The sequence below is a fragment of the Fundulus heteroclitus genome, chromosome 5 (genome assembly GCF_011125445.2).
Source record: "Fundulus heteroclitus isolate FHET01 chromosome 5, MU-UCD_Fhet_4.1, whole genome shotgun sequence".
NCBI lineage: Eukaryota > Metazoa > Chordata > Actinopteri > Cyprinodontiformes > Fundulidae > Fundulus > Fundulus heteroclitus.
The window spans coordinates 34,702,187-34,719,747 of NC_046365.1; the positions used below are offsets into that span (position 1 = coordinate 34,702,187).

General features: G+C 38.2%; 1 protein-coding gene across 1 annotated transcript; it reads left to right on the forward strand.

Annotated features, from left to right (window-relative positions):
- Positions 1-9,175: 9,175 nt before the first annotated feature.
- On the forward strand, positions 9,176-14,334 carry npy2r (neuropeptide Y receptor Y2). The gene is made up of 2 exons (XM_012859321.3): positions 9,176-9,222; positions 13,059-14,334. Exon 2 carries the CDS (start codon positions 13,073-13,075, stop codon positions 14,165-14,167), a length of 1,095 nt encoding a protein of 364 aa, XP_012714775.2. The 5' UTR covers positions 9,176-9,222; positions 13,059-13,072; the 3' UTR covers positions 14,168-14,334.
- Positions 14,335-17,561: the final 3,227 nt, after the last annotated feature.

Below are 17,561 nucleotides of genomic sequence, written 5' to 3' on the forward strand. Positions count from 1 at the left end.
TCACAAACATCAGACACAACAATCAGACACTGACACGTAGATTAATAGCCAACTTGGAGCTTAGTGCCTTGCCCAGAGGTGCATTGACAAGAGGAAGCTGGAAAGAAACCCACAACTTTCAGATTGCAAGAAAACTACTCTACCTACTGAGCCACAGTGACATGACATGAAGCCAGTTTTTCCACCTGAGTCTGAAACAAAATGACAAAAAAAAGACGTCAGATATTTCAAGTAAACAATTGCATAGTTTACCTTAAAAATGGGGGATCAGGTACTTCAAGAGAATGTTAGGATATCAACAAGGTCAAGTGGAACGAGCTGTTTATTCCAGAACTGCATGGCACACTTAGATGGCACTGACCCAAAAGATTGGCACATATCTATCAGATACCACCCCGGAGGTGACACAGCTTCCCTGCTGATGTCACAGTTTGGATGTGTACCGCCCTTGTATAGGTGTGTCCCAAGATCCCTATATAATGTTTGTGTGATGAGCACTCGAGGCCTCCTGCCGATCAGGGGCCCATCAGCGCTGGTGTGACTGTAACTATTTCTCTGTTTTTACGTAGATAAAATATAACTAAAAGCATACTTGTCTGTTTTATGCGTCCTACATTCAAGGTAATAAGTAAGTGGGGGTCGCCTGACTGGGTAAAACGAGCTGGGTCCACCGAGGGTGCTTCACCGTAGACGGGACACGGTGAAACAATAACAAGAACCAGAATAAACCAGAAAAATATAACAACAGCTTCAACATACCGTGTCCCCTGATGATTTAGTTAACCCTTGGTAAAGATGTGCAAAAAGCATTAAAAGAAATGACCTTTTATTCCTCTAGGATAATTTAAAACTGAGCATGTTACAAAAAAATCCTTTAATTATACATTTATTCAGTGGGGAAATAATTAGTTTTTAACAATGTCACAAAAGCCTCACATATTGAGACACCTGCTGTTATTATATTATGAAAGCACCTCTACCCATTTAGAGTAGATTTAGTTTTTAATAAGATTTCACATGGTTAAAACACACAGAGAGAGGCTTTCCTGGTCTATTCTTCTTGGCATAATCTCTCATCATCAGCTAGAGTCCTGGGCCTTCTCTTGAACCGTCTCATTTGAACTCACCTTCGTGGTTTCTGGGGACTAGGGACTGAGGATTTGTGAGTGGCAAACCTTTTCTGTGTTGATTTGGTCATATATATCAGATTTTTACTTAAAATCTTCTGTAATTTCAACGAGTATATGATGCCCTGCAGCCTAATTAGGTCCCAGGGCCTTCAGATGAGAACCAGACTCGGGTAACTTACTATCATGTTGTTATAAACTTTGTAATTACCGCTCTGACTGTAGATATGGGATTTTTGTTGAGCTGCTATTTTCCTTTAGACATTGCTTTACCAATAAAAATGAACACATATTTTTCATCACTGAAATTGCACGTTCTCTTATTTTTACTATCTTGAAGAGTAGCTACAAGATACTGACCTATTCATGTGTTATTATGATTTTACCCTGAAATAAAAAAATCAAAAACTGCATTGATTCCAATGAAATTAAAGTTAGGATTTTTTTTCAGGGTCAGACGCTACTGCTGTTTTTTTTTTTTTTTTTACAGTTAACCAGGGGTGTACTGTATAATTCTCTCATTACACAGATCTTATTTTTCCAATAACGGTACTTTTTTAGATCTTTAAAGGAGCAATAAGTAATAATGACACCCAGTCGAACAGGTTGCCAGGTCAAGAGAGACGAGGACATTGTTGCAGCTAAATTCAAGATGACAGGAGAAGACAATTCAGCCAAAGTAAGTTGTTGTTAGACTGCACTGCTTTGTAAATTAGGTAAAACTCTAAAAAAATGAGATAAAACAACTACTGGAGAAATGCCAGCTCTGCATCTGTTTTGAAATTCATTAGGCCTCTCAAACTTCTCCATCTTTCAAACGAGTCACCAATATTAATCCTTATTTTACCCCACCTTGGGTCGTTGCCCTTTTTAAAGGATGCCAAGACTTCTTAGGTGTTGTTCAGATCATTTTTTGCCTGCTTCTCTTACCGGCTTCCATGTTTGCAGGCTCCTGATCTTTTCCAAACATAAAATACCAAAAGCTGCCCTCTGTTTTGGCAATCCTAGGAACTCTCATATGATTGGCTCAGGAACCAGGAAGTAAACACGGGCTACACGTGAGCTGAAGTGGTCCTGGACCATACCTCTAATTTTGGAAGGAGGAAAACTTGACTAAGACATTGTGGATGGAGAGGACCGATTGTGTAGAGGGACAGATGACAAATGAGAATGATTTTGGTTATTTTACTGTGAATTTCTTACTTATTGCTCCTTTAAATTAAACGTATATGCATGGTAAAAAAAGGCATCTAAGGCCGCAAAATCTTGAGGACCTTTGGGAAAATGAAAGAAAACATTGAGTAGAAAAAGAAAACCTGATTATTCCATGTTACGGGAGGCAAACACCTGAGTTAGGAGCACAACTGCTGTGGAAATAAAAGAGTTTGAAACACACAAGGTCGTGTCCGAGGACAGAATGACTGGCTTTGTAACAAGCCTTAGGATGACATGTGGTGTGAATTGGTGAATTGGCACTTTATAAATAAATTGAATTGAATGCAGAACAGTCCTTTTAACGAGTACATGTATATAATGAGCATGTTGGAAAAGAAACAGATGCAGGTGTTTGGGGGTGGGGGATTGGACACAAAGCTGGGTTTTGCATTTTTCATCATCCTAAAAAAAACAGAACTTAAGTGGTCGCCATTAAGAGGAACGTTTAAATTTGTTCAGGGCGGCTGTTGGCATTTTAGGAGCGACAGCTTGTTCTCATGGGGGTCATAATTATAACCGGCCCGTCACCACCCACTAAATGAACACCGGGTTATAATTATAGAGAGGTGAAGTCTGGAAACGCTCTGGGTTTCTGAAGCCATCAAAATTCCATCATAGGGTCAGATTTGTTAATAATCCAGCTCCAAAATTCATATTCCTTGATTTGCAGTAAGACTTGTACAGACCATTGCTTATGAAGACTAATCAATTAAGCCGTTTAATTGGGCTTTTACCAGGAGGGATGGCGTCTATATTGATTTTAAAGCGGTTAATGTAATAGTCTAACATCATAAGTTGTATTAAGCGGAGTGCAGGTGCACGGTGCTGGCTGAGACTGGAAGGTAACTCAGTTTGGTAGCCTTCAAAATTGGCACCTAAGTTTCAGGGTGGATTTACAGACGATAATCCTATTTGTTCATCACTTCTTTGGAAATCAGGTTTTGTTTTTCTGTAGGGGCAAAGTACAAGCACAGCTCTCTCTTTTTTTTTAATAGTACATTTTTTTTATTAACCTTTTCGTTTATAACAGAAACAAAGGAACAACAAACAAACAAAAAAAAACTGCCATGTTGGACAATAAGACGTGACACGCCAGCTCCTGCACAATAAACAGAAAATAGATGACAGGTTTAGTAACTGTGTTAGACAGTTTCTAGTTCAATGCTGCAAAGCATCAGGCTGAGTCCTCTTTTTAATGTAGTCCATGAACGGCTCCCAAATCCTCACACTTGCTGTGATTATCAGAGGGTTTTTATTGTGTCTGTTTAATGTATATGCAATATACCATTTCATTTGACCTCTTATGAAAACAGGGAGGTAACCCTGACCCTGTGGCTACAGACTTCCTTTCTCCTAGAATAACTCATGCTGAACATGTCTGCTGCGCTGAATGAAGGCAGGACAATGTCTGAGCAGAACAACCAAGTAACCTGCTAAGGCATCAGGCATTAGTGTTTTCTTATATATGGTACTGTACAATAGAAAACTATCAAACCAAAAGCTTTTAAGCATAAAACAAAAACAAGAATAGATGACCCCACGTCCCATCACACACTTTACATCTGTCACATTTTGTTGAAACAGAGGAAAAAATAGCAACATTTGCACCTTTTATCCAGGCCTGTTTGATATGGGCAGAAGGAGATGTCACAAAGAAAAGATCCACATATTAAATTTTATGGATGTGGGGGACCTTCTCAAAGTTTCACACGATACATGTTGTGCAGGTAAAATACTTTGTTGTCGGATACAACAAAGTGCCTGAGCTGCAGGTACCTAAAACATTGTCCAGGTGAGAGATCGAGGTCTGTTCGCAGCTTAGCGAATGTTGGAAATATCATATGAATATATAAAAAATTTTCATTAAACCCCTACAGCGTAAAAATAATTAAATCAATCATAACTGGTATCAATGCAGGATTGTGCCATATATAGGGGCATAGACTGACACATCTGGAAGACCCAGTAAGTTTTTAAAATTGGTTTCAAAATTTGAATAGAGATGCCCAAAACAAAATCCTGTATATGTTTTTTTAAGCGGGATATGAGCGTTGATAAATAACAGACGCACCAGAATTAAAATATAAAACTCTGTGGTTCAATTTCAGACCAACAGGGATTACGAAACATCTGTATCAAGCCCAGGCCTCTTTTATTTGGAGATAAAAGAAGACCTGCCCAGCACACAGACAATGATATTCCTTCACAGCATGACCTGTCACTGAGTACTTGGCAGGGCTACTTTTTATATACTTTTGCATATTATAGCCTATTGGGCTTATGTTACTTTTAATACGTTATGTTGGTGTTAATTTAATAAATACTATTGATGCATTCAAATGTTTTTCTCATTTTTCACGTTTAAAGTAATAAGGAAGGAGTATATTTGTATTAGGGCTGGATGATAATTTAATGACAATATATATCGATCGATAGACGTATATCGATCGATAGACGTATATCGGCGATAGGGGAAAAAAGTGTCAATAAAACGTTGAATAATTACAATGTTCCTTCCTTTTGCGTTCTAGCCATGTAGATTAATAATTACATCCTCCTAAACGCAGAACCAGGAACGCTCCCCGAGCTCCGCTCCCTTCAAAGAGTTCAGAGAGCACGTGTCCTTTTGTCTGTTTTAAAATCTTGCAGTTCTGGCAAAAAGATGATTGAATAAATAGTTGAGTTTGAATTCAGTGTCTGTGTGTTCTGTATCTAAAAATAAGTCACTTATTTTATTAACAGCATAAAATGGCCAGGTCTGGCCACTTAAATTATATGTATTGATTTTTTTTTTTGATAATTAGCGATATCAATCAGTATGATTTATATTGTATCGATGTGCTTTCTTTCTATATCATCCAGCCCTAATCTGTAACCAGTCACCCATAGTCATTAAAGATTTGCAGCTGTAGTTGCTAACTGCAACTACAGCTGCAAATCTTTTGGGGCTATGTCTCCACCTGCTTTGCACATTTAGAAATTGAAATGTGTTCCCGTTCTTCTTTCTTTAAACTCAGTTTGAGCTAAGCAAGGCTGGATGGAGAGCGTCTGTATGCAGCAACTTTAAATCCTTCTCATTGAACCTTAATTGGATTTAAGTCTCGACTTTGACTGATACTGAACCTGCTTTGATCTTCATCGTTCCACTGCAGACCTGGATGTTCGTTTTAGGGTCGTTTTTTCTGTTGGTAGGTGAATCTCCGCCTCAGCTTCAAAGGTTATGCAGCCTCTAACAGATTTTTCTCCCAGATTGACCAGTATTTAGTTCCATCTATCATCCATCAGGTTCTTTTTCCCTGCTAAACAAAAAGCATCCCCACGTCATGATGCTGCTAACACCATGTTGCTCAGTGAGGATGATGTGTTCAGGAGCATGTGTCCTTTCCACTTCGGCCTCAGATAATCAGCGTTCAGTCCACATTTGCTGCAAATGGGATTTCAGACCATTTTCTTCTCGCTATTCCATTTTCGGATGAAGGATTGGGCAGTGCTCTGTGAGATTTTGAAAAATTAGGAAGTTGTTTTATAATGTAACTCTGCTTTATCAAAAAAAAGGTAAAAAAAAAAAACAACAACAACTGGATATCTATTCTGAAGATCTTTCGCTTCGGATTAGAAGCACCGTTGTTTTTTTTTTTTAACCTTTTTTTGGATTGATCATGATGGGGATGACTGAGAATCTTCACCTGCAATTCTGCTTTGTTTAATGTTTCAATGCTTTATGGGCTCTGTTCACTAATCAGGTGACTTCTCTAAACAATTGGTTGCAGTATATTTTATTTAAGGGTTTCAGGGTGAAGGTGGCTGAAAACAAATCCATGCCACTCCTTTTACATTTTTTATTTTATTTTATTTTCAAAGCAATGTATTATTTTTTTTTTCACTTCACAATTATGTGCAACTCTTGTGTTGATCTTTCTATATTAAATCCCGTTAAAATTAACTGAGTTTCACAGTAAATATGACAAAATAAAAAAAGTTCAAGGCGTAGGGATACTTTTGTAAGTCACTGTTTGAGAACTCACATGACAAATATATTCTTAGCTGCCTAAATTTCATTCAGTTAAACTCTACAAAGCTTTCTGTTATTTTGCTAAAAGCTTATCAGAAACGTGTTGAATCATGGGTGATGTAAGGATATCAGAGCCATAAATGAAAGGTCTAAATGTGACTTCTGTCCAGTCAAATAATACTTTGAGACATATTTACTCTGACAGAGGTTACTTTCACATGAGTTGTTCACTGGGTTTTACGGTCCCCTTCCCAACAGCAAAATAAGAAGGGAAAAAGTTTGGTCTCAGAAATGTTCTTACTGAAGGACAACTTTTCGCCATTTTCAGTAGGAACAGAAGCATTTTTTTGACAAAAATATTTTTTTTAATAACAGACCTCAACATCACCTTGAGTAATTTTCTTTTTGCACAAGTTTTTTTTTCCATTGAAGTTACATTTTTATACCATATTGAAGGCAAAATTTTGTTGTAAAATGGGTAATTCCCTTCAAACTCAGGAATGACCATGAGTAATGTTCAACAACCATAAAAATCTATCATATTGGTCATACTGGTCAATGGGGGGCGCTCAGGCGCCTCCCCTATCAAAATTGCAGGAAAAAAGTGAGTAAGCATAAATTTCGAAATACAAAGTTTTATCACATCGGTGCTCTCATCAAATATGTCTTGAGTTTAGGTTTTTCAGCATTGTGCTGGTGAAGATTCTCAGTCATCCAGGTCATGGTCATTCCAAAAAAAGGTAAAAAAAAACAAAGCGACTGGACTTGTTTTCCGTAGTTGAAGACGTTTCGCTTCCTCTCCAGGAAGCTTTCTCAATTCAAAAAGTCTGGAGTAATGTGGAGTAACAAGCTTTATACAATTGGCAAACAAAGGCCTTGTAATGGCAAGTCCAGTTGCTTTGTTTTTTTAACCTTTTTTTGGAATTTTTCAGCATTGCCATTCCATTTTGGGTTTATTTAAGGGTTTTTGTGGAGCCCTTCTCTGTATCATGATTAAATGCTGTATGGTGCGGGATAAATGAGAGCGTACGTGTCTGTGTAAACTTTTGGCTTCCATGTGATTTCATGCTGGTCTCTTATTGGTTACTTAAGATTCTCTTCGGGTGCAGCTCCCTGCAACCATGGCCAATCAGATTATGTCATAAAAACTGTTGATCAAGGCCACACCCCTGGCAGCCTAGATGCAGAAGCAAATGTCTTTCACACAGGAACAAAGGGAAGATTCACATAAAAGAACATCCTGATAATGTTTTATGGTCCTTTTTGTGGATAAATATAGCCCCACGGCCTGGCTCGATTAGCAGATATAAACAGACGTGGCGCCATCTAGCAACAGTATCGCAGAACTATCATAATTATGGTTTGCTTAATTAATAAATCAATTGTAAATAATCTCTCGGCAGGTTTACTGTCCACTTCAGTGAACACCAACATTCATTCTGTATTCCCAGCGACATTCCAGTCTTTTCCCCCTTGGAAACTTTTTTTTTTTTTTTCCCCGTTTGTTCCCCCCATTAGATCTTGGAACTTTCTTCATTGTTTCGCAGGGAGATGCTAATAGCAGTTAGCCGCTTCCCTGTTTTAACCCCTGCTAAGCACGTGCAGTGTCGTACTTCTGTTAAAATCGCAAATAAACATAAAAGGCTTTATTAGTAACAATTTGATCAAAAATAAAGCCTAAAACACCAATATAACAACCAAAACGGCAGCAGGACATAATAATCTCTCATAAAAACTTTGTATGCAACGAAAGTGAGCTACAGACGCATACATTAAAAAAAGTCAAATAGTGTGGCTTTGCACCTTTAAATCAATAAAAAGATCTGGCGTGCCACATCTTAAGAGCTGAGATGCTTCTTCCATGTCTGGGTCAAGAAAGACTGGTTGCTTTATTCCAGATTCCTTCTCTCAAATAATGAAACTACACTTAATCCAACACAGTTCAGATTATGTAATAAATTCCTATTGTTGACTCATAAAACTATTCTCGTTAGGTGCAGAAAAGATTGACCACCTGCTGCCACACTGTGGTACAGGGAAATATTTCAAATCATCCCTCATGAGAGAATATGAGGCTGTTTTAGCAGGAAATGAGGAGCTAGTCACTAGGGATGGTTTCCTGTTTAACTACTTACCTCAGGAGCTATCCTGTTGAGAAGAGGTCAGTTTTACAATGCCCACAACAACTGGCACTCAAATATGAAATATTTATATTTGGTTTTTTTTATGTTTTTTTCCCCCGTGGTCGGATAAAAATTAAAAATGGCACAACCAAACTGCTCTTTTTTTAAAAATATTTGGAAATCCAAATCTTTAACAAAACATCTGTAATTGATTTAGTACTTTTTTTAGGCATCCTTTGCTCACAATCATGAATAAAGTGATTGTGCTGCAATATTACAATTTCATACTATGCATTTATTGTAATATTCTTTCACTGATGTGGTGTTTCTGTGCTTTGCATCAGCTTTTCCTCTTGTTGGCTTTAGACTCTTGATATTCCTAACTCGCACAGAGAGGAGCATATAGAAAGCGACCCTTTGTGATGCAAAGAACCATCACTTCTCCAGTCGAGTTTCCATTCTGTTATTCAAACAGCCTCATCTTTTTCCTGTCAGCGACACAAGGCAGCCGAGGCACCGTCAATGCCAAACGGACTGCAGTGCGCACAGGCGAAACGCTGCGCGCTCCGCTGCTGCGCGCACCATGTCCATCCTTGGAGGACGGAGGTAGTTCGGTTGCTGTTTAATCTGGTTTGTGTTTGTCTTGCTCGTCTTTTTACCTGATGTGGAACTAAGACAAAAGTTGAAAAGAGGCGTAGAAACAATGGCGCGAATCTAAACGGGAAACCTCTCTCTGTGCGCTGAGGTAAGTGGATTCGAGCGAGTGTTAAATTAATTTATGTGATAATTGTGACAAATGACCACGTGACTCGTGTATTATCTTGCAGCTATAACCTTTTCGATACCAGGAATTGGGGTCGGGTAACACTTTATTGGGCTGGATTTTACTTTGAAGTCTTGATGGAGAATGCGGCATTTTTTAAGATTCTCGAGCTGAACCAGTCGTCTTGACGCACAATTACAGATTCAGGAAACAGACTTTGGTCTGACCTAATTGTTAAGCTAATTACATGGTGACCACATTAATGATCTCCTAATAATTGTTTAGAGTGATAACCTAATTTATCTTAAAAATACATTTTACCCAAATAACGTGCTTTGAGGTCTGTAATTTAAACCTAATTGAGTTTTTATGACGACTTAAAAAACTACTATCTTGGTGGTGAAACGTTCAACAGGCACCTTTGGATTTTTTTATTATTGTTTTTTCAGGTTGTAACAATTTTTGGTTTTGTCTAAGAATATTTGTTCCTCTGAAATGTGAGGTAGTTAATGAGAATTAATTACACTGTAAGCCATTATTGGTTGTAATACAATTACCATTTTCAGAAGAGTTCTTTAATGATAAAGGAAAGTACAGTAAGTCCATAAAGATTTTGAGGTTAAAATGAGTTAAAAGAAAAAAAGTTTGGACTAAATGCATTAACTTGTCCAAGAGAATGATAATATGATCATAATCTATAGCAGTTTACTCTAGGGATGCTGAGATCCAGGATCAATTCCTAGTATCTGCATTTAAATATCTGCCATCACATCAAAGAACACTTTTACTAAAGCATTCGGTGTTGTGTTTGACCTGGGGTTGTAAGTGAATATATTAAAAAAACAATGTCAATAATAATTATAAGGACAACTGTGGATCAGTGGGTAGATGGTTGTCTTGCAATCAGAAGATGGGTTCATGGCTACCTCCTGACAAATTTAGATGTGCTCCTGGGCAAGGCAAATAACCCCAAGTTGGAAGCAGATCTCAATTTACAGATCTCAATTTATGGATGTGTGCACATTTGCGAGCGTGAATCTGGCTCCAAGTATAAAGGGATTTGAGTGGTTAGTGTGACTTGAAAACGGCATATAAATTCAGCCAATCCATTAAACTGGGGGAGTGGCGGTCTAGTGGCTTTAGAGCAGGGCGTTTGCATTCTGGGAAGGCTGCAAAAGTCCCCGGTTCAAATCCCACAGACTTCCACACTTGTTCCCTGAGTATGACCCTGCCCCAGAATGCTCCCCCAGATGCCGCACATTTGCAGCCCACTGCTCCCTAAGGAGGGGTTTAAGGGGTCATATCATGCTCTTAATTTCTTCCTTTTCACATCAAAATCATTCAGTTGTGGTCAATATAAAGTGGAACTGCAATGCTTTGGTCTGAATTCCTCGTTTTTGAAAGTGCGTCTGAGGACAAATAGTTTTGGTGCCGTCTCTTTCAATGTAAATTAGGCACTACACGCCCCGCCCCACTCCAGGTCACAGAGCTTTCCACTCCACCCCGTTCGGTCATTTTTGTTGTAATGATACATTTTCGCTCATCCAATCATAGCTTCGGGATCCTCGAGCTTGGACTACAAATTTGCAACGAAAAGCAAAAATGCCAGATTCGTGAAATTGGAATTCCACATATGAAAGGCCTTGTTCACAGTAAATACTGTGACATAATTGCTCAATAAAATGCATAGGGAATAGAGAAAACTGAACAGATTGAAAAATATAAGCCAAATAGAATATAAAGTAGGGTTGCAAACGAACAATTGACTTGGCCAATTAATTGTCAATAAATGCTTTATTAGTTCCAGCCGATCAATTGAAAACATCTTCCTAAACCAACCTTCTGTTGTTGTTTTAGTATTGCTGCTACTGCTGCTGCTGCTGCTCATCATCAATAAACGGAGCCAGATCATGATAGTTGTAAGATAAATAATCATGGCGGGGGCATGCCAGATAAGGAACATGAAACGGTCCAAACGGAGTCTGGTGTGGGATTGCTTCACATTGTTAAGTCACGGCAAGAATGCAAAATGCACTTTATGCGGTTTCTTAATGTAAACACCCAATAAGCTCCTTAAATTATCAACTAATTAGTGCTGTTTAGCCGTGCTGCATGGTGGAGCGTCGTCAACGTTTCAACCAAAACCTACAGACGACGGTGAGGATGTGATGACGTGGAGGGCGTTACGCAAAATAAATTCTAATATGAAGAAGAAGAAGAAGAAGAAGACATGATGGCAACAAGCACGTGATTGGTGGGAGCTTCCATGAGGATTTTAAGTGTTTCATATTTTTTAATAGGTTCCTGTTTTGTTATCCTGTATTTTATAAATGTGTCTAAGCTAATAATGTGTGGGAAAAAAAACTTGTTTTGTTGATTCAGTCAGTGTTTAATACAGATGGCACTGTAAATTGTTAAAATATATTGATGTGCCTCTTTTATTAAATTCAGCATATTATACAAAATGTAGCCCTTCTTGTCCAGGAAAGACCCTCTTGATACAAGAGAAAACTCGCGTTTTTAATAAAATGGCCGCTCATCAATTCATCTTTAGTCGATCGATAAGATCAACCAACTTTAGATTAACTCATTAATGGATAACTTTCTAATATAAAGATATCTACGCTGTACCTGAAGAGACTGCATTTAGCTTTTCTGCATACTTAGAGACTCCAAGTACACAACAAAATGTATGTAAAAGATAAAAAAGTGGATTTTGCATGATATGTCCCCTTTGAATGCAGAAAACCAATTTTGCTTGGAATGCACAAAGAGTTGCAATAAAAACAAAGATAACCAATGAAGATGATTAAAATTAAACAACATAACAGCCATCATCAGTTATATAAGTGCTAACTCTGCCAATTATTTATGACTGATAAATACGGAAGCTTGGAGCGACCCTTTCATGGCCATCTTATTATTATCCTATAGAGCTGCTAATTCTGTATATCTGAGACTGAGGAAAAGGGTAACAGTGGTTAAAAACTGTAACTAAACCTTTTTAATTGGATTACAGTATTAAGAAAGGCTTCTTCTGTCAACACTAGTTTTTTTTTTGATATGTGTAAATATTCAGTACATTGTCTGAACAGCCTCTACGTCTTGTGACACAACTCCTCTGTGAAAAGCGTTTCTGTTGTAAACAGGTCATTAGTTATTCATAAGCCCAGCTGTAACTAAAACGGTAAAACAGTTTACAATTTTAGCCAAACAAAACAAAGAACATACTGAAGCGTTGGTAACATTTTTATCGGCACAGTCACCATTGCTGGCATACTAACAGCTAATCACGGAAGCCTATCCATGTATATTCTAGGTTATAAATATTCATAGTTTTATTAAAGTCTGTCATGAGGGTACCAACATTACCAAGATGAATTTCCACCGCTTGAAATGTTTACATAAAAGTAATAGAGAAAACATTTATCTAGTATTTTCTCCCTCTCAGGTATCTTAGAAGAAGGGTTGATGCTGTGCAGCAGAGCGCTCACTCCCCTGGCAGCTTGGTTTTAATATGCAGTAAACTTTTAGTCATTTGCCGAATGTATAAAAAAAATTGATGATATATTTCAAACATTCGTTTATGTACAGTTTTTTTAATATTAATATATGTTTTGTGTAGGTGTGAAAATGTATTTGGGCTGACATCTGAAATAAAGTGAAATCAATCACAATATGCTGGAGTGGTTCTGTTGTTTTAACTTTAAACTATTTACTGTTTAATCTGCTTTGGCCAGTATGTTCGCTCACACAGAATATAAAAATAGAGAAGGTAAATCTTTCCTGGTCCAACTGATCCTGTATTTATCCGACAGGTCGGCTGTTAGCCATGAATGCGGATGAACTGAACATGACCCAAAAGGACGACCCTCCATTCCAAGATGGACGTTTCAACTGCTGCTCGTTCATAAACGACGGGAACATCTGGACCTTAGATGACAGCACGAAACTGGTCGGAGTTCAGGTTGCTCTCATCCTCGCTTACAGCACCATCATCCTGTTTGGAGTCAGTGGAAACTCCTTGGTGATTTATGTCGTCTATAAGTTTAAAAACCTGCGCACGGTCACCAACTTCTTCATCGTGAACTTGGCTGTGGCTGACCTGCTGGTGAACACGCTGTGTTTGCCTTTCACGCTTGTCTACCTGCTCTATGACGAGTGGATGTTCGGCCAGGTGTTGTGCTTCTTGCTGCCTTTCGCTCAAGGCATGACGGTACACGTCTCCACCATCACGCTGAACATCATTGCTCTGGACCGGCACAGGAGCATCGTCAACCACATGGAGACCAAGATGTCCAAACATATGTGCGCCGTGGTTATCGCCATCTCGTGGGCCCTCAGCGCCCTACTGGCTAGCCCTCTCGCCATTTTCAGGGAATATGGCTCCTTTAATCTCTCCCCGGAGGAGTCCCTGCAGGTGTGCACCGAGAAGTGGCCGGACAGCAGTATGAACGGAAAGATCTACAGCTTCTCAATGCTCGTGGTTCAGGTTGTTATACCTTTGCTCATTAACTCCGTTGCCTACATCCGCATATGGAACAAGCTGAAGAAGCACATGAAGTGCGGGCGCAACGACAACCAGCGAAGGAGTAAGACCACCAAGATGATGCTGACCATGGTGGTGGTCTTTGCCGTGAGCTGGCTGCCTTTCCATGCGTTTCAGTTGGCTATAGACATTGATAACACGGTGCTGAATATGAAAGACTTTAAGCTGGTTTTCACCGTGTTCCACATCATGGCGATGTGCTCCACCTGCGTCAATCCCATCCTGTACGGGTGGATGAACAACAACTACAGGACGGCCTTTTTGTCCGTGGTCAAATGTTACAGGCCCCTCGGTGTCCGATATAGATCCTCGAAGAACAGAGAGAAACAAAAAGACGACGACAGGGACTGCACTGACTTCCGATCAACAAATCTATAACGTCAACAGGGAAATGTTTATTTGCTAGCTCAAAATATACAGTGCCTTGTAAAACTATTTATGTCCCTTTCATACATGTGTCATGTTACAGTCAGAAACTTCTATAGATGTGTTTTATTGGGATTTCATTGGATAGACCAGGGGTGTCAAACTCATTTTGGTTGAGGGGCCGCATACAGCTTAATCTGATCTCAAGAGGGCCTCACGAGTAAACTCATTGCAAGATTAAATATAACTAATAAATGTGGACTTGTTGTTGATTTTTATGTTAAATTAATTTCACTTTTACACAATATATTATGAATAACCTCAGCGTTTTAAAGAAAAGTATGTGTAATTTCAACAATACTTTTACTCAGTTAAACATTTACTTGTGCATTATGCAGAAGAACTGATCACAGTGATTGTACAATGTTGAAAAACATTTATTCACATTTTTTGGAACTTAAAAACACTGTCCTACATGACAAAATACATCAAACAGATACAAATTAAGAAATGATTTTAATTTTTCCACACCTGAAGCTTAATCTGCTAATTAAAACACAACAATATAGGAACTGCAGATTTTCAATTAAACGAAGTACATGTTTTTTTCAATAATTGTCTTCCTTTTATCTCCTCTTTCTTTCACGTTTTCTTTTTTTCTTCTTATTCTTCCTTTGCTCTCCTACTTTCCCATTGTAGTGTCCATATCATTTGAGATCTTCCCCGCATGAATCATAATAAAACTATTCACATTCATAAATCAAGCGGAGCACTATGGCAAAAGCAATACTGCTCCACTTGTGAAAGTCAAATCTGATGAGTTTTTTTTTTTTTGCATTAAGACAACAATTCTTATTGCCATATTGTAAGACAGGACATTTAAAAAAAAAAAGAAAAATTATTATTATTCTTTTTTTTTTTTTTAATAATGATAATGCATTTAGCCACCGGGCCGGACTAAATTTTTCGGCGGGCCGGATCCGGCCCGCAGGCCGTATGTTTGACACCCCTGGGATAGACCAAGGTAAAGAAATGTATAATAGTGAATTAAAAAGGAAAATAAGACACGGTTTAAGAAAATCTTACAAATCCTAATCTGAAAAGTGTGCATTTGTATTGAACCCCCTATATGCCGAGTCCTCTAAATAAAATCCTGTGGAACCAACTGACAATAGCATTCATGGGGTTGGCAAAAGGTTCACCAGTGTGTCTTTGTTTCAGCGTAAAGAAAAGCAGGACACCTAAACTGACAGGGCAAGCAAGTAAAGCATTGTTCAGAGAAGCAGCAAAGAGGATGATGGTAACTCTAGAGGTTCTGCAGAGATCCATGCCTCTAGTAGGAGTATATGTTGCAAAGACAATACATCGAACTTTGTGGCCAACAGACAAAACCATATGTATGGAGAAAAAATAATGCTGCACATGAACCTCAACACACCATCCTCACAGTGAAACACGGTGGTGGCAGGTTGATGCTGTGGGGAAGTGTCTCATGAGATTTAAACTGATGAGCATAAACACACGGTAAATCCTGAGGGAGATCCTGTTAGAGAATGAAAAAAAAGACTAGAGACTGAGGTAGAGGTTCATATTCCAATGGAACCAAGATCCTAGATGCCTGTGCAAATTCTCATCGACAACAGCAAATGGGCTTAAATCGGAGGCAACCGGACTTTCGTTCAGTTCTTTCTGAAAACGTTTCCAGGAGTCTGTCAAAGACCCTAAACATACAACCAGATCCAGAGTGGAATGATTTAAATCAAAACATATTTCGGTGTTAGAATGGTCAAAGTTCAGACATAAAACTGAAAGTCACTGGCAAGACTTAAAAAAACTGATGTTCACGGAATGTTTTTCAACCAGCCAGATGATCTTGAGCTATTGTGACAAAATTTCAGTCTGTAGACGGGCAAAGCTGGGAGAGACATCCTCCAAAGGATTGCAGCAAAAGGCGGTCCTCCACAGGGCTGCTAAATACGAATGCATACCACATTTTTTTAAATGTTGAAAACTACATTTCCACTTTAAAATTATGCACCACGTCTTGTCAGCCTATCAGATAACATCCTGCTAAAAAAACGAAAAAAAAAAACAAAAAACAGGCAAGTTTGTGGTTGTAACATGACAAAATGTGGAGAAGCTCAAGGGGCATGAACAACTTTGCAGGACACTGTGTGTCTTGTGAGTGACAATGAGAATGACCTAAAATAGTTGATGTTTAAAATAAAGTTTTGCGTGATTTTATCACCACTGTTATTGGCAGAATGGATGAGGATTTTGTTTTTTTTATCTAAAACGTTCAAAATGTAAGTTTTTGTGTTTGGATGCAAACTGCAGGATCAGAGATGCAGCTGGAGGTTTTATAAGAGGAATTAGTCTGGCAAAGATCTCACGTTTATTAGTGTTTTTCTTTCAAGGATGCTTTTGGTTTTGTAATCTTTCAAGGAATTTGGAACTGCAGTCATTTTAAAATCTTTAGAAGTTTCAATTTGGAGTTTTGTTGTGTTTTCACTCTTCAGTCCAGAACTTGACCTTTTAAAGAGGACATTTGGTTTGGTTAATTCCTTCAGGCACATAAAGATTTCTAGATTAAAGAGTAAAATCAGTATTATGTCTTCATATAAAGGACAACTTAGCATTGAACTGGCTTTAAATTGGATCTTTATGCACTTTGTTACCATCAGTGAGTTACAAAGACACATTTTGACTGGGAAAATTCAGCCTTTAGATGACCTGCTGAAGGACCTCTTAAAGATGTAACCTTCTGTTCATGTGATGGTGGTAGTTTTTCCAAGCCTGACACACTCCTTTGAAAACACTCTGCTCAACACAATTATAGCAGTAAAAAAAAAAACTTTGAAAGGGCTTCAGAAAGCTTGAAAAACTTAATCATCGGCACATCAAAATACTTCAAGAAAGTCTGGACCCTTTAAGGGGAATAAAAATGCAAGTTAATGATTGGCAGACTGCCCAACAGATTACTCAATGTTAATATATTTATCTTATAAGAAAACACTAGAACAACTTTTGCTTTAACTTAATTGTTTTGAAAGGCTTAAGAGGGCTCATAGTTGATGCGCAGCATCACCCGAGTTATTGATTTTAATAGCTGAATGCTGACAGGGTTGTTGGAAAGGACTTTCTTTGAGTGTAAAAGTGAATTGTGTGTCATGATTATTATATACAGCAGCTCGAAATGGTTTAATTTTGTCTAGATTTTTAAAAGAAAACATTGACATGTTAATTATGTCACAAATGCAGATTAAGAAGAAGAAAGGGTTAAATCCCAGATTTTGAAAACAGATATTACAGAACATAAATAAAATATGTAATATGCAATATGTTCATTGTGGACATATGCTCATTTTGCAAAAAGGAGTACTTAAAGGTAGCAATATGCAGACTT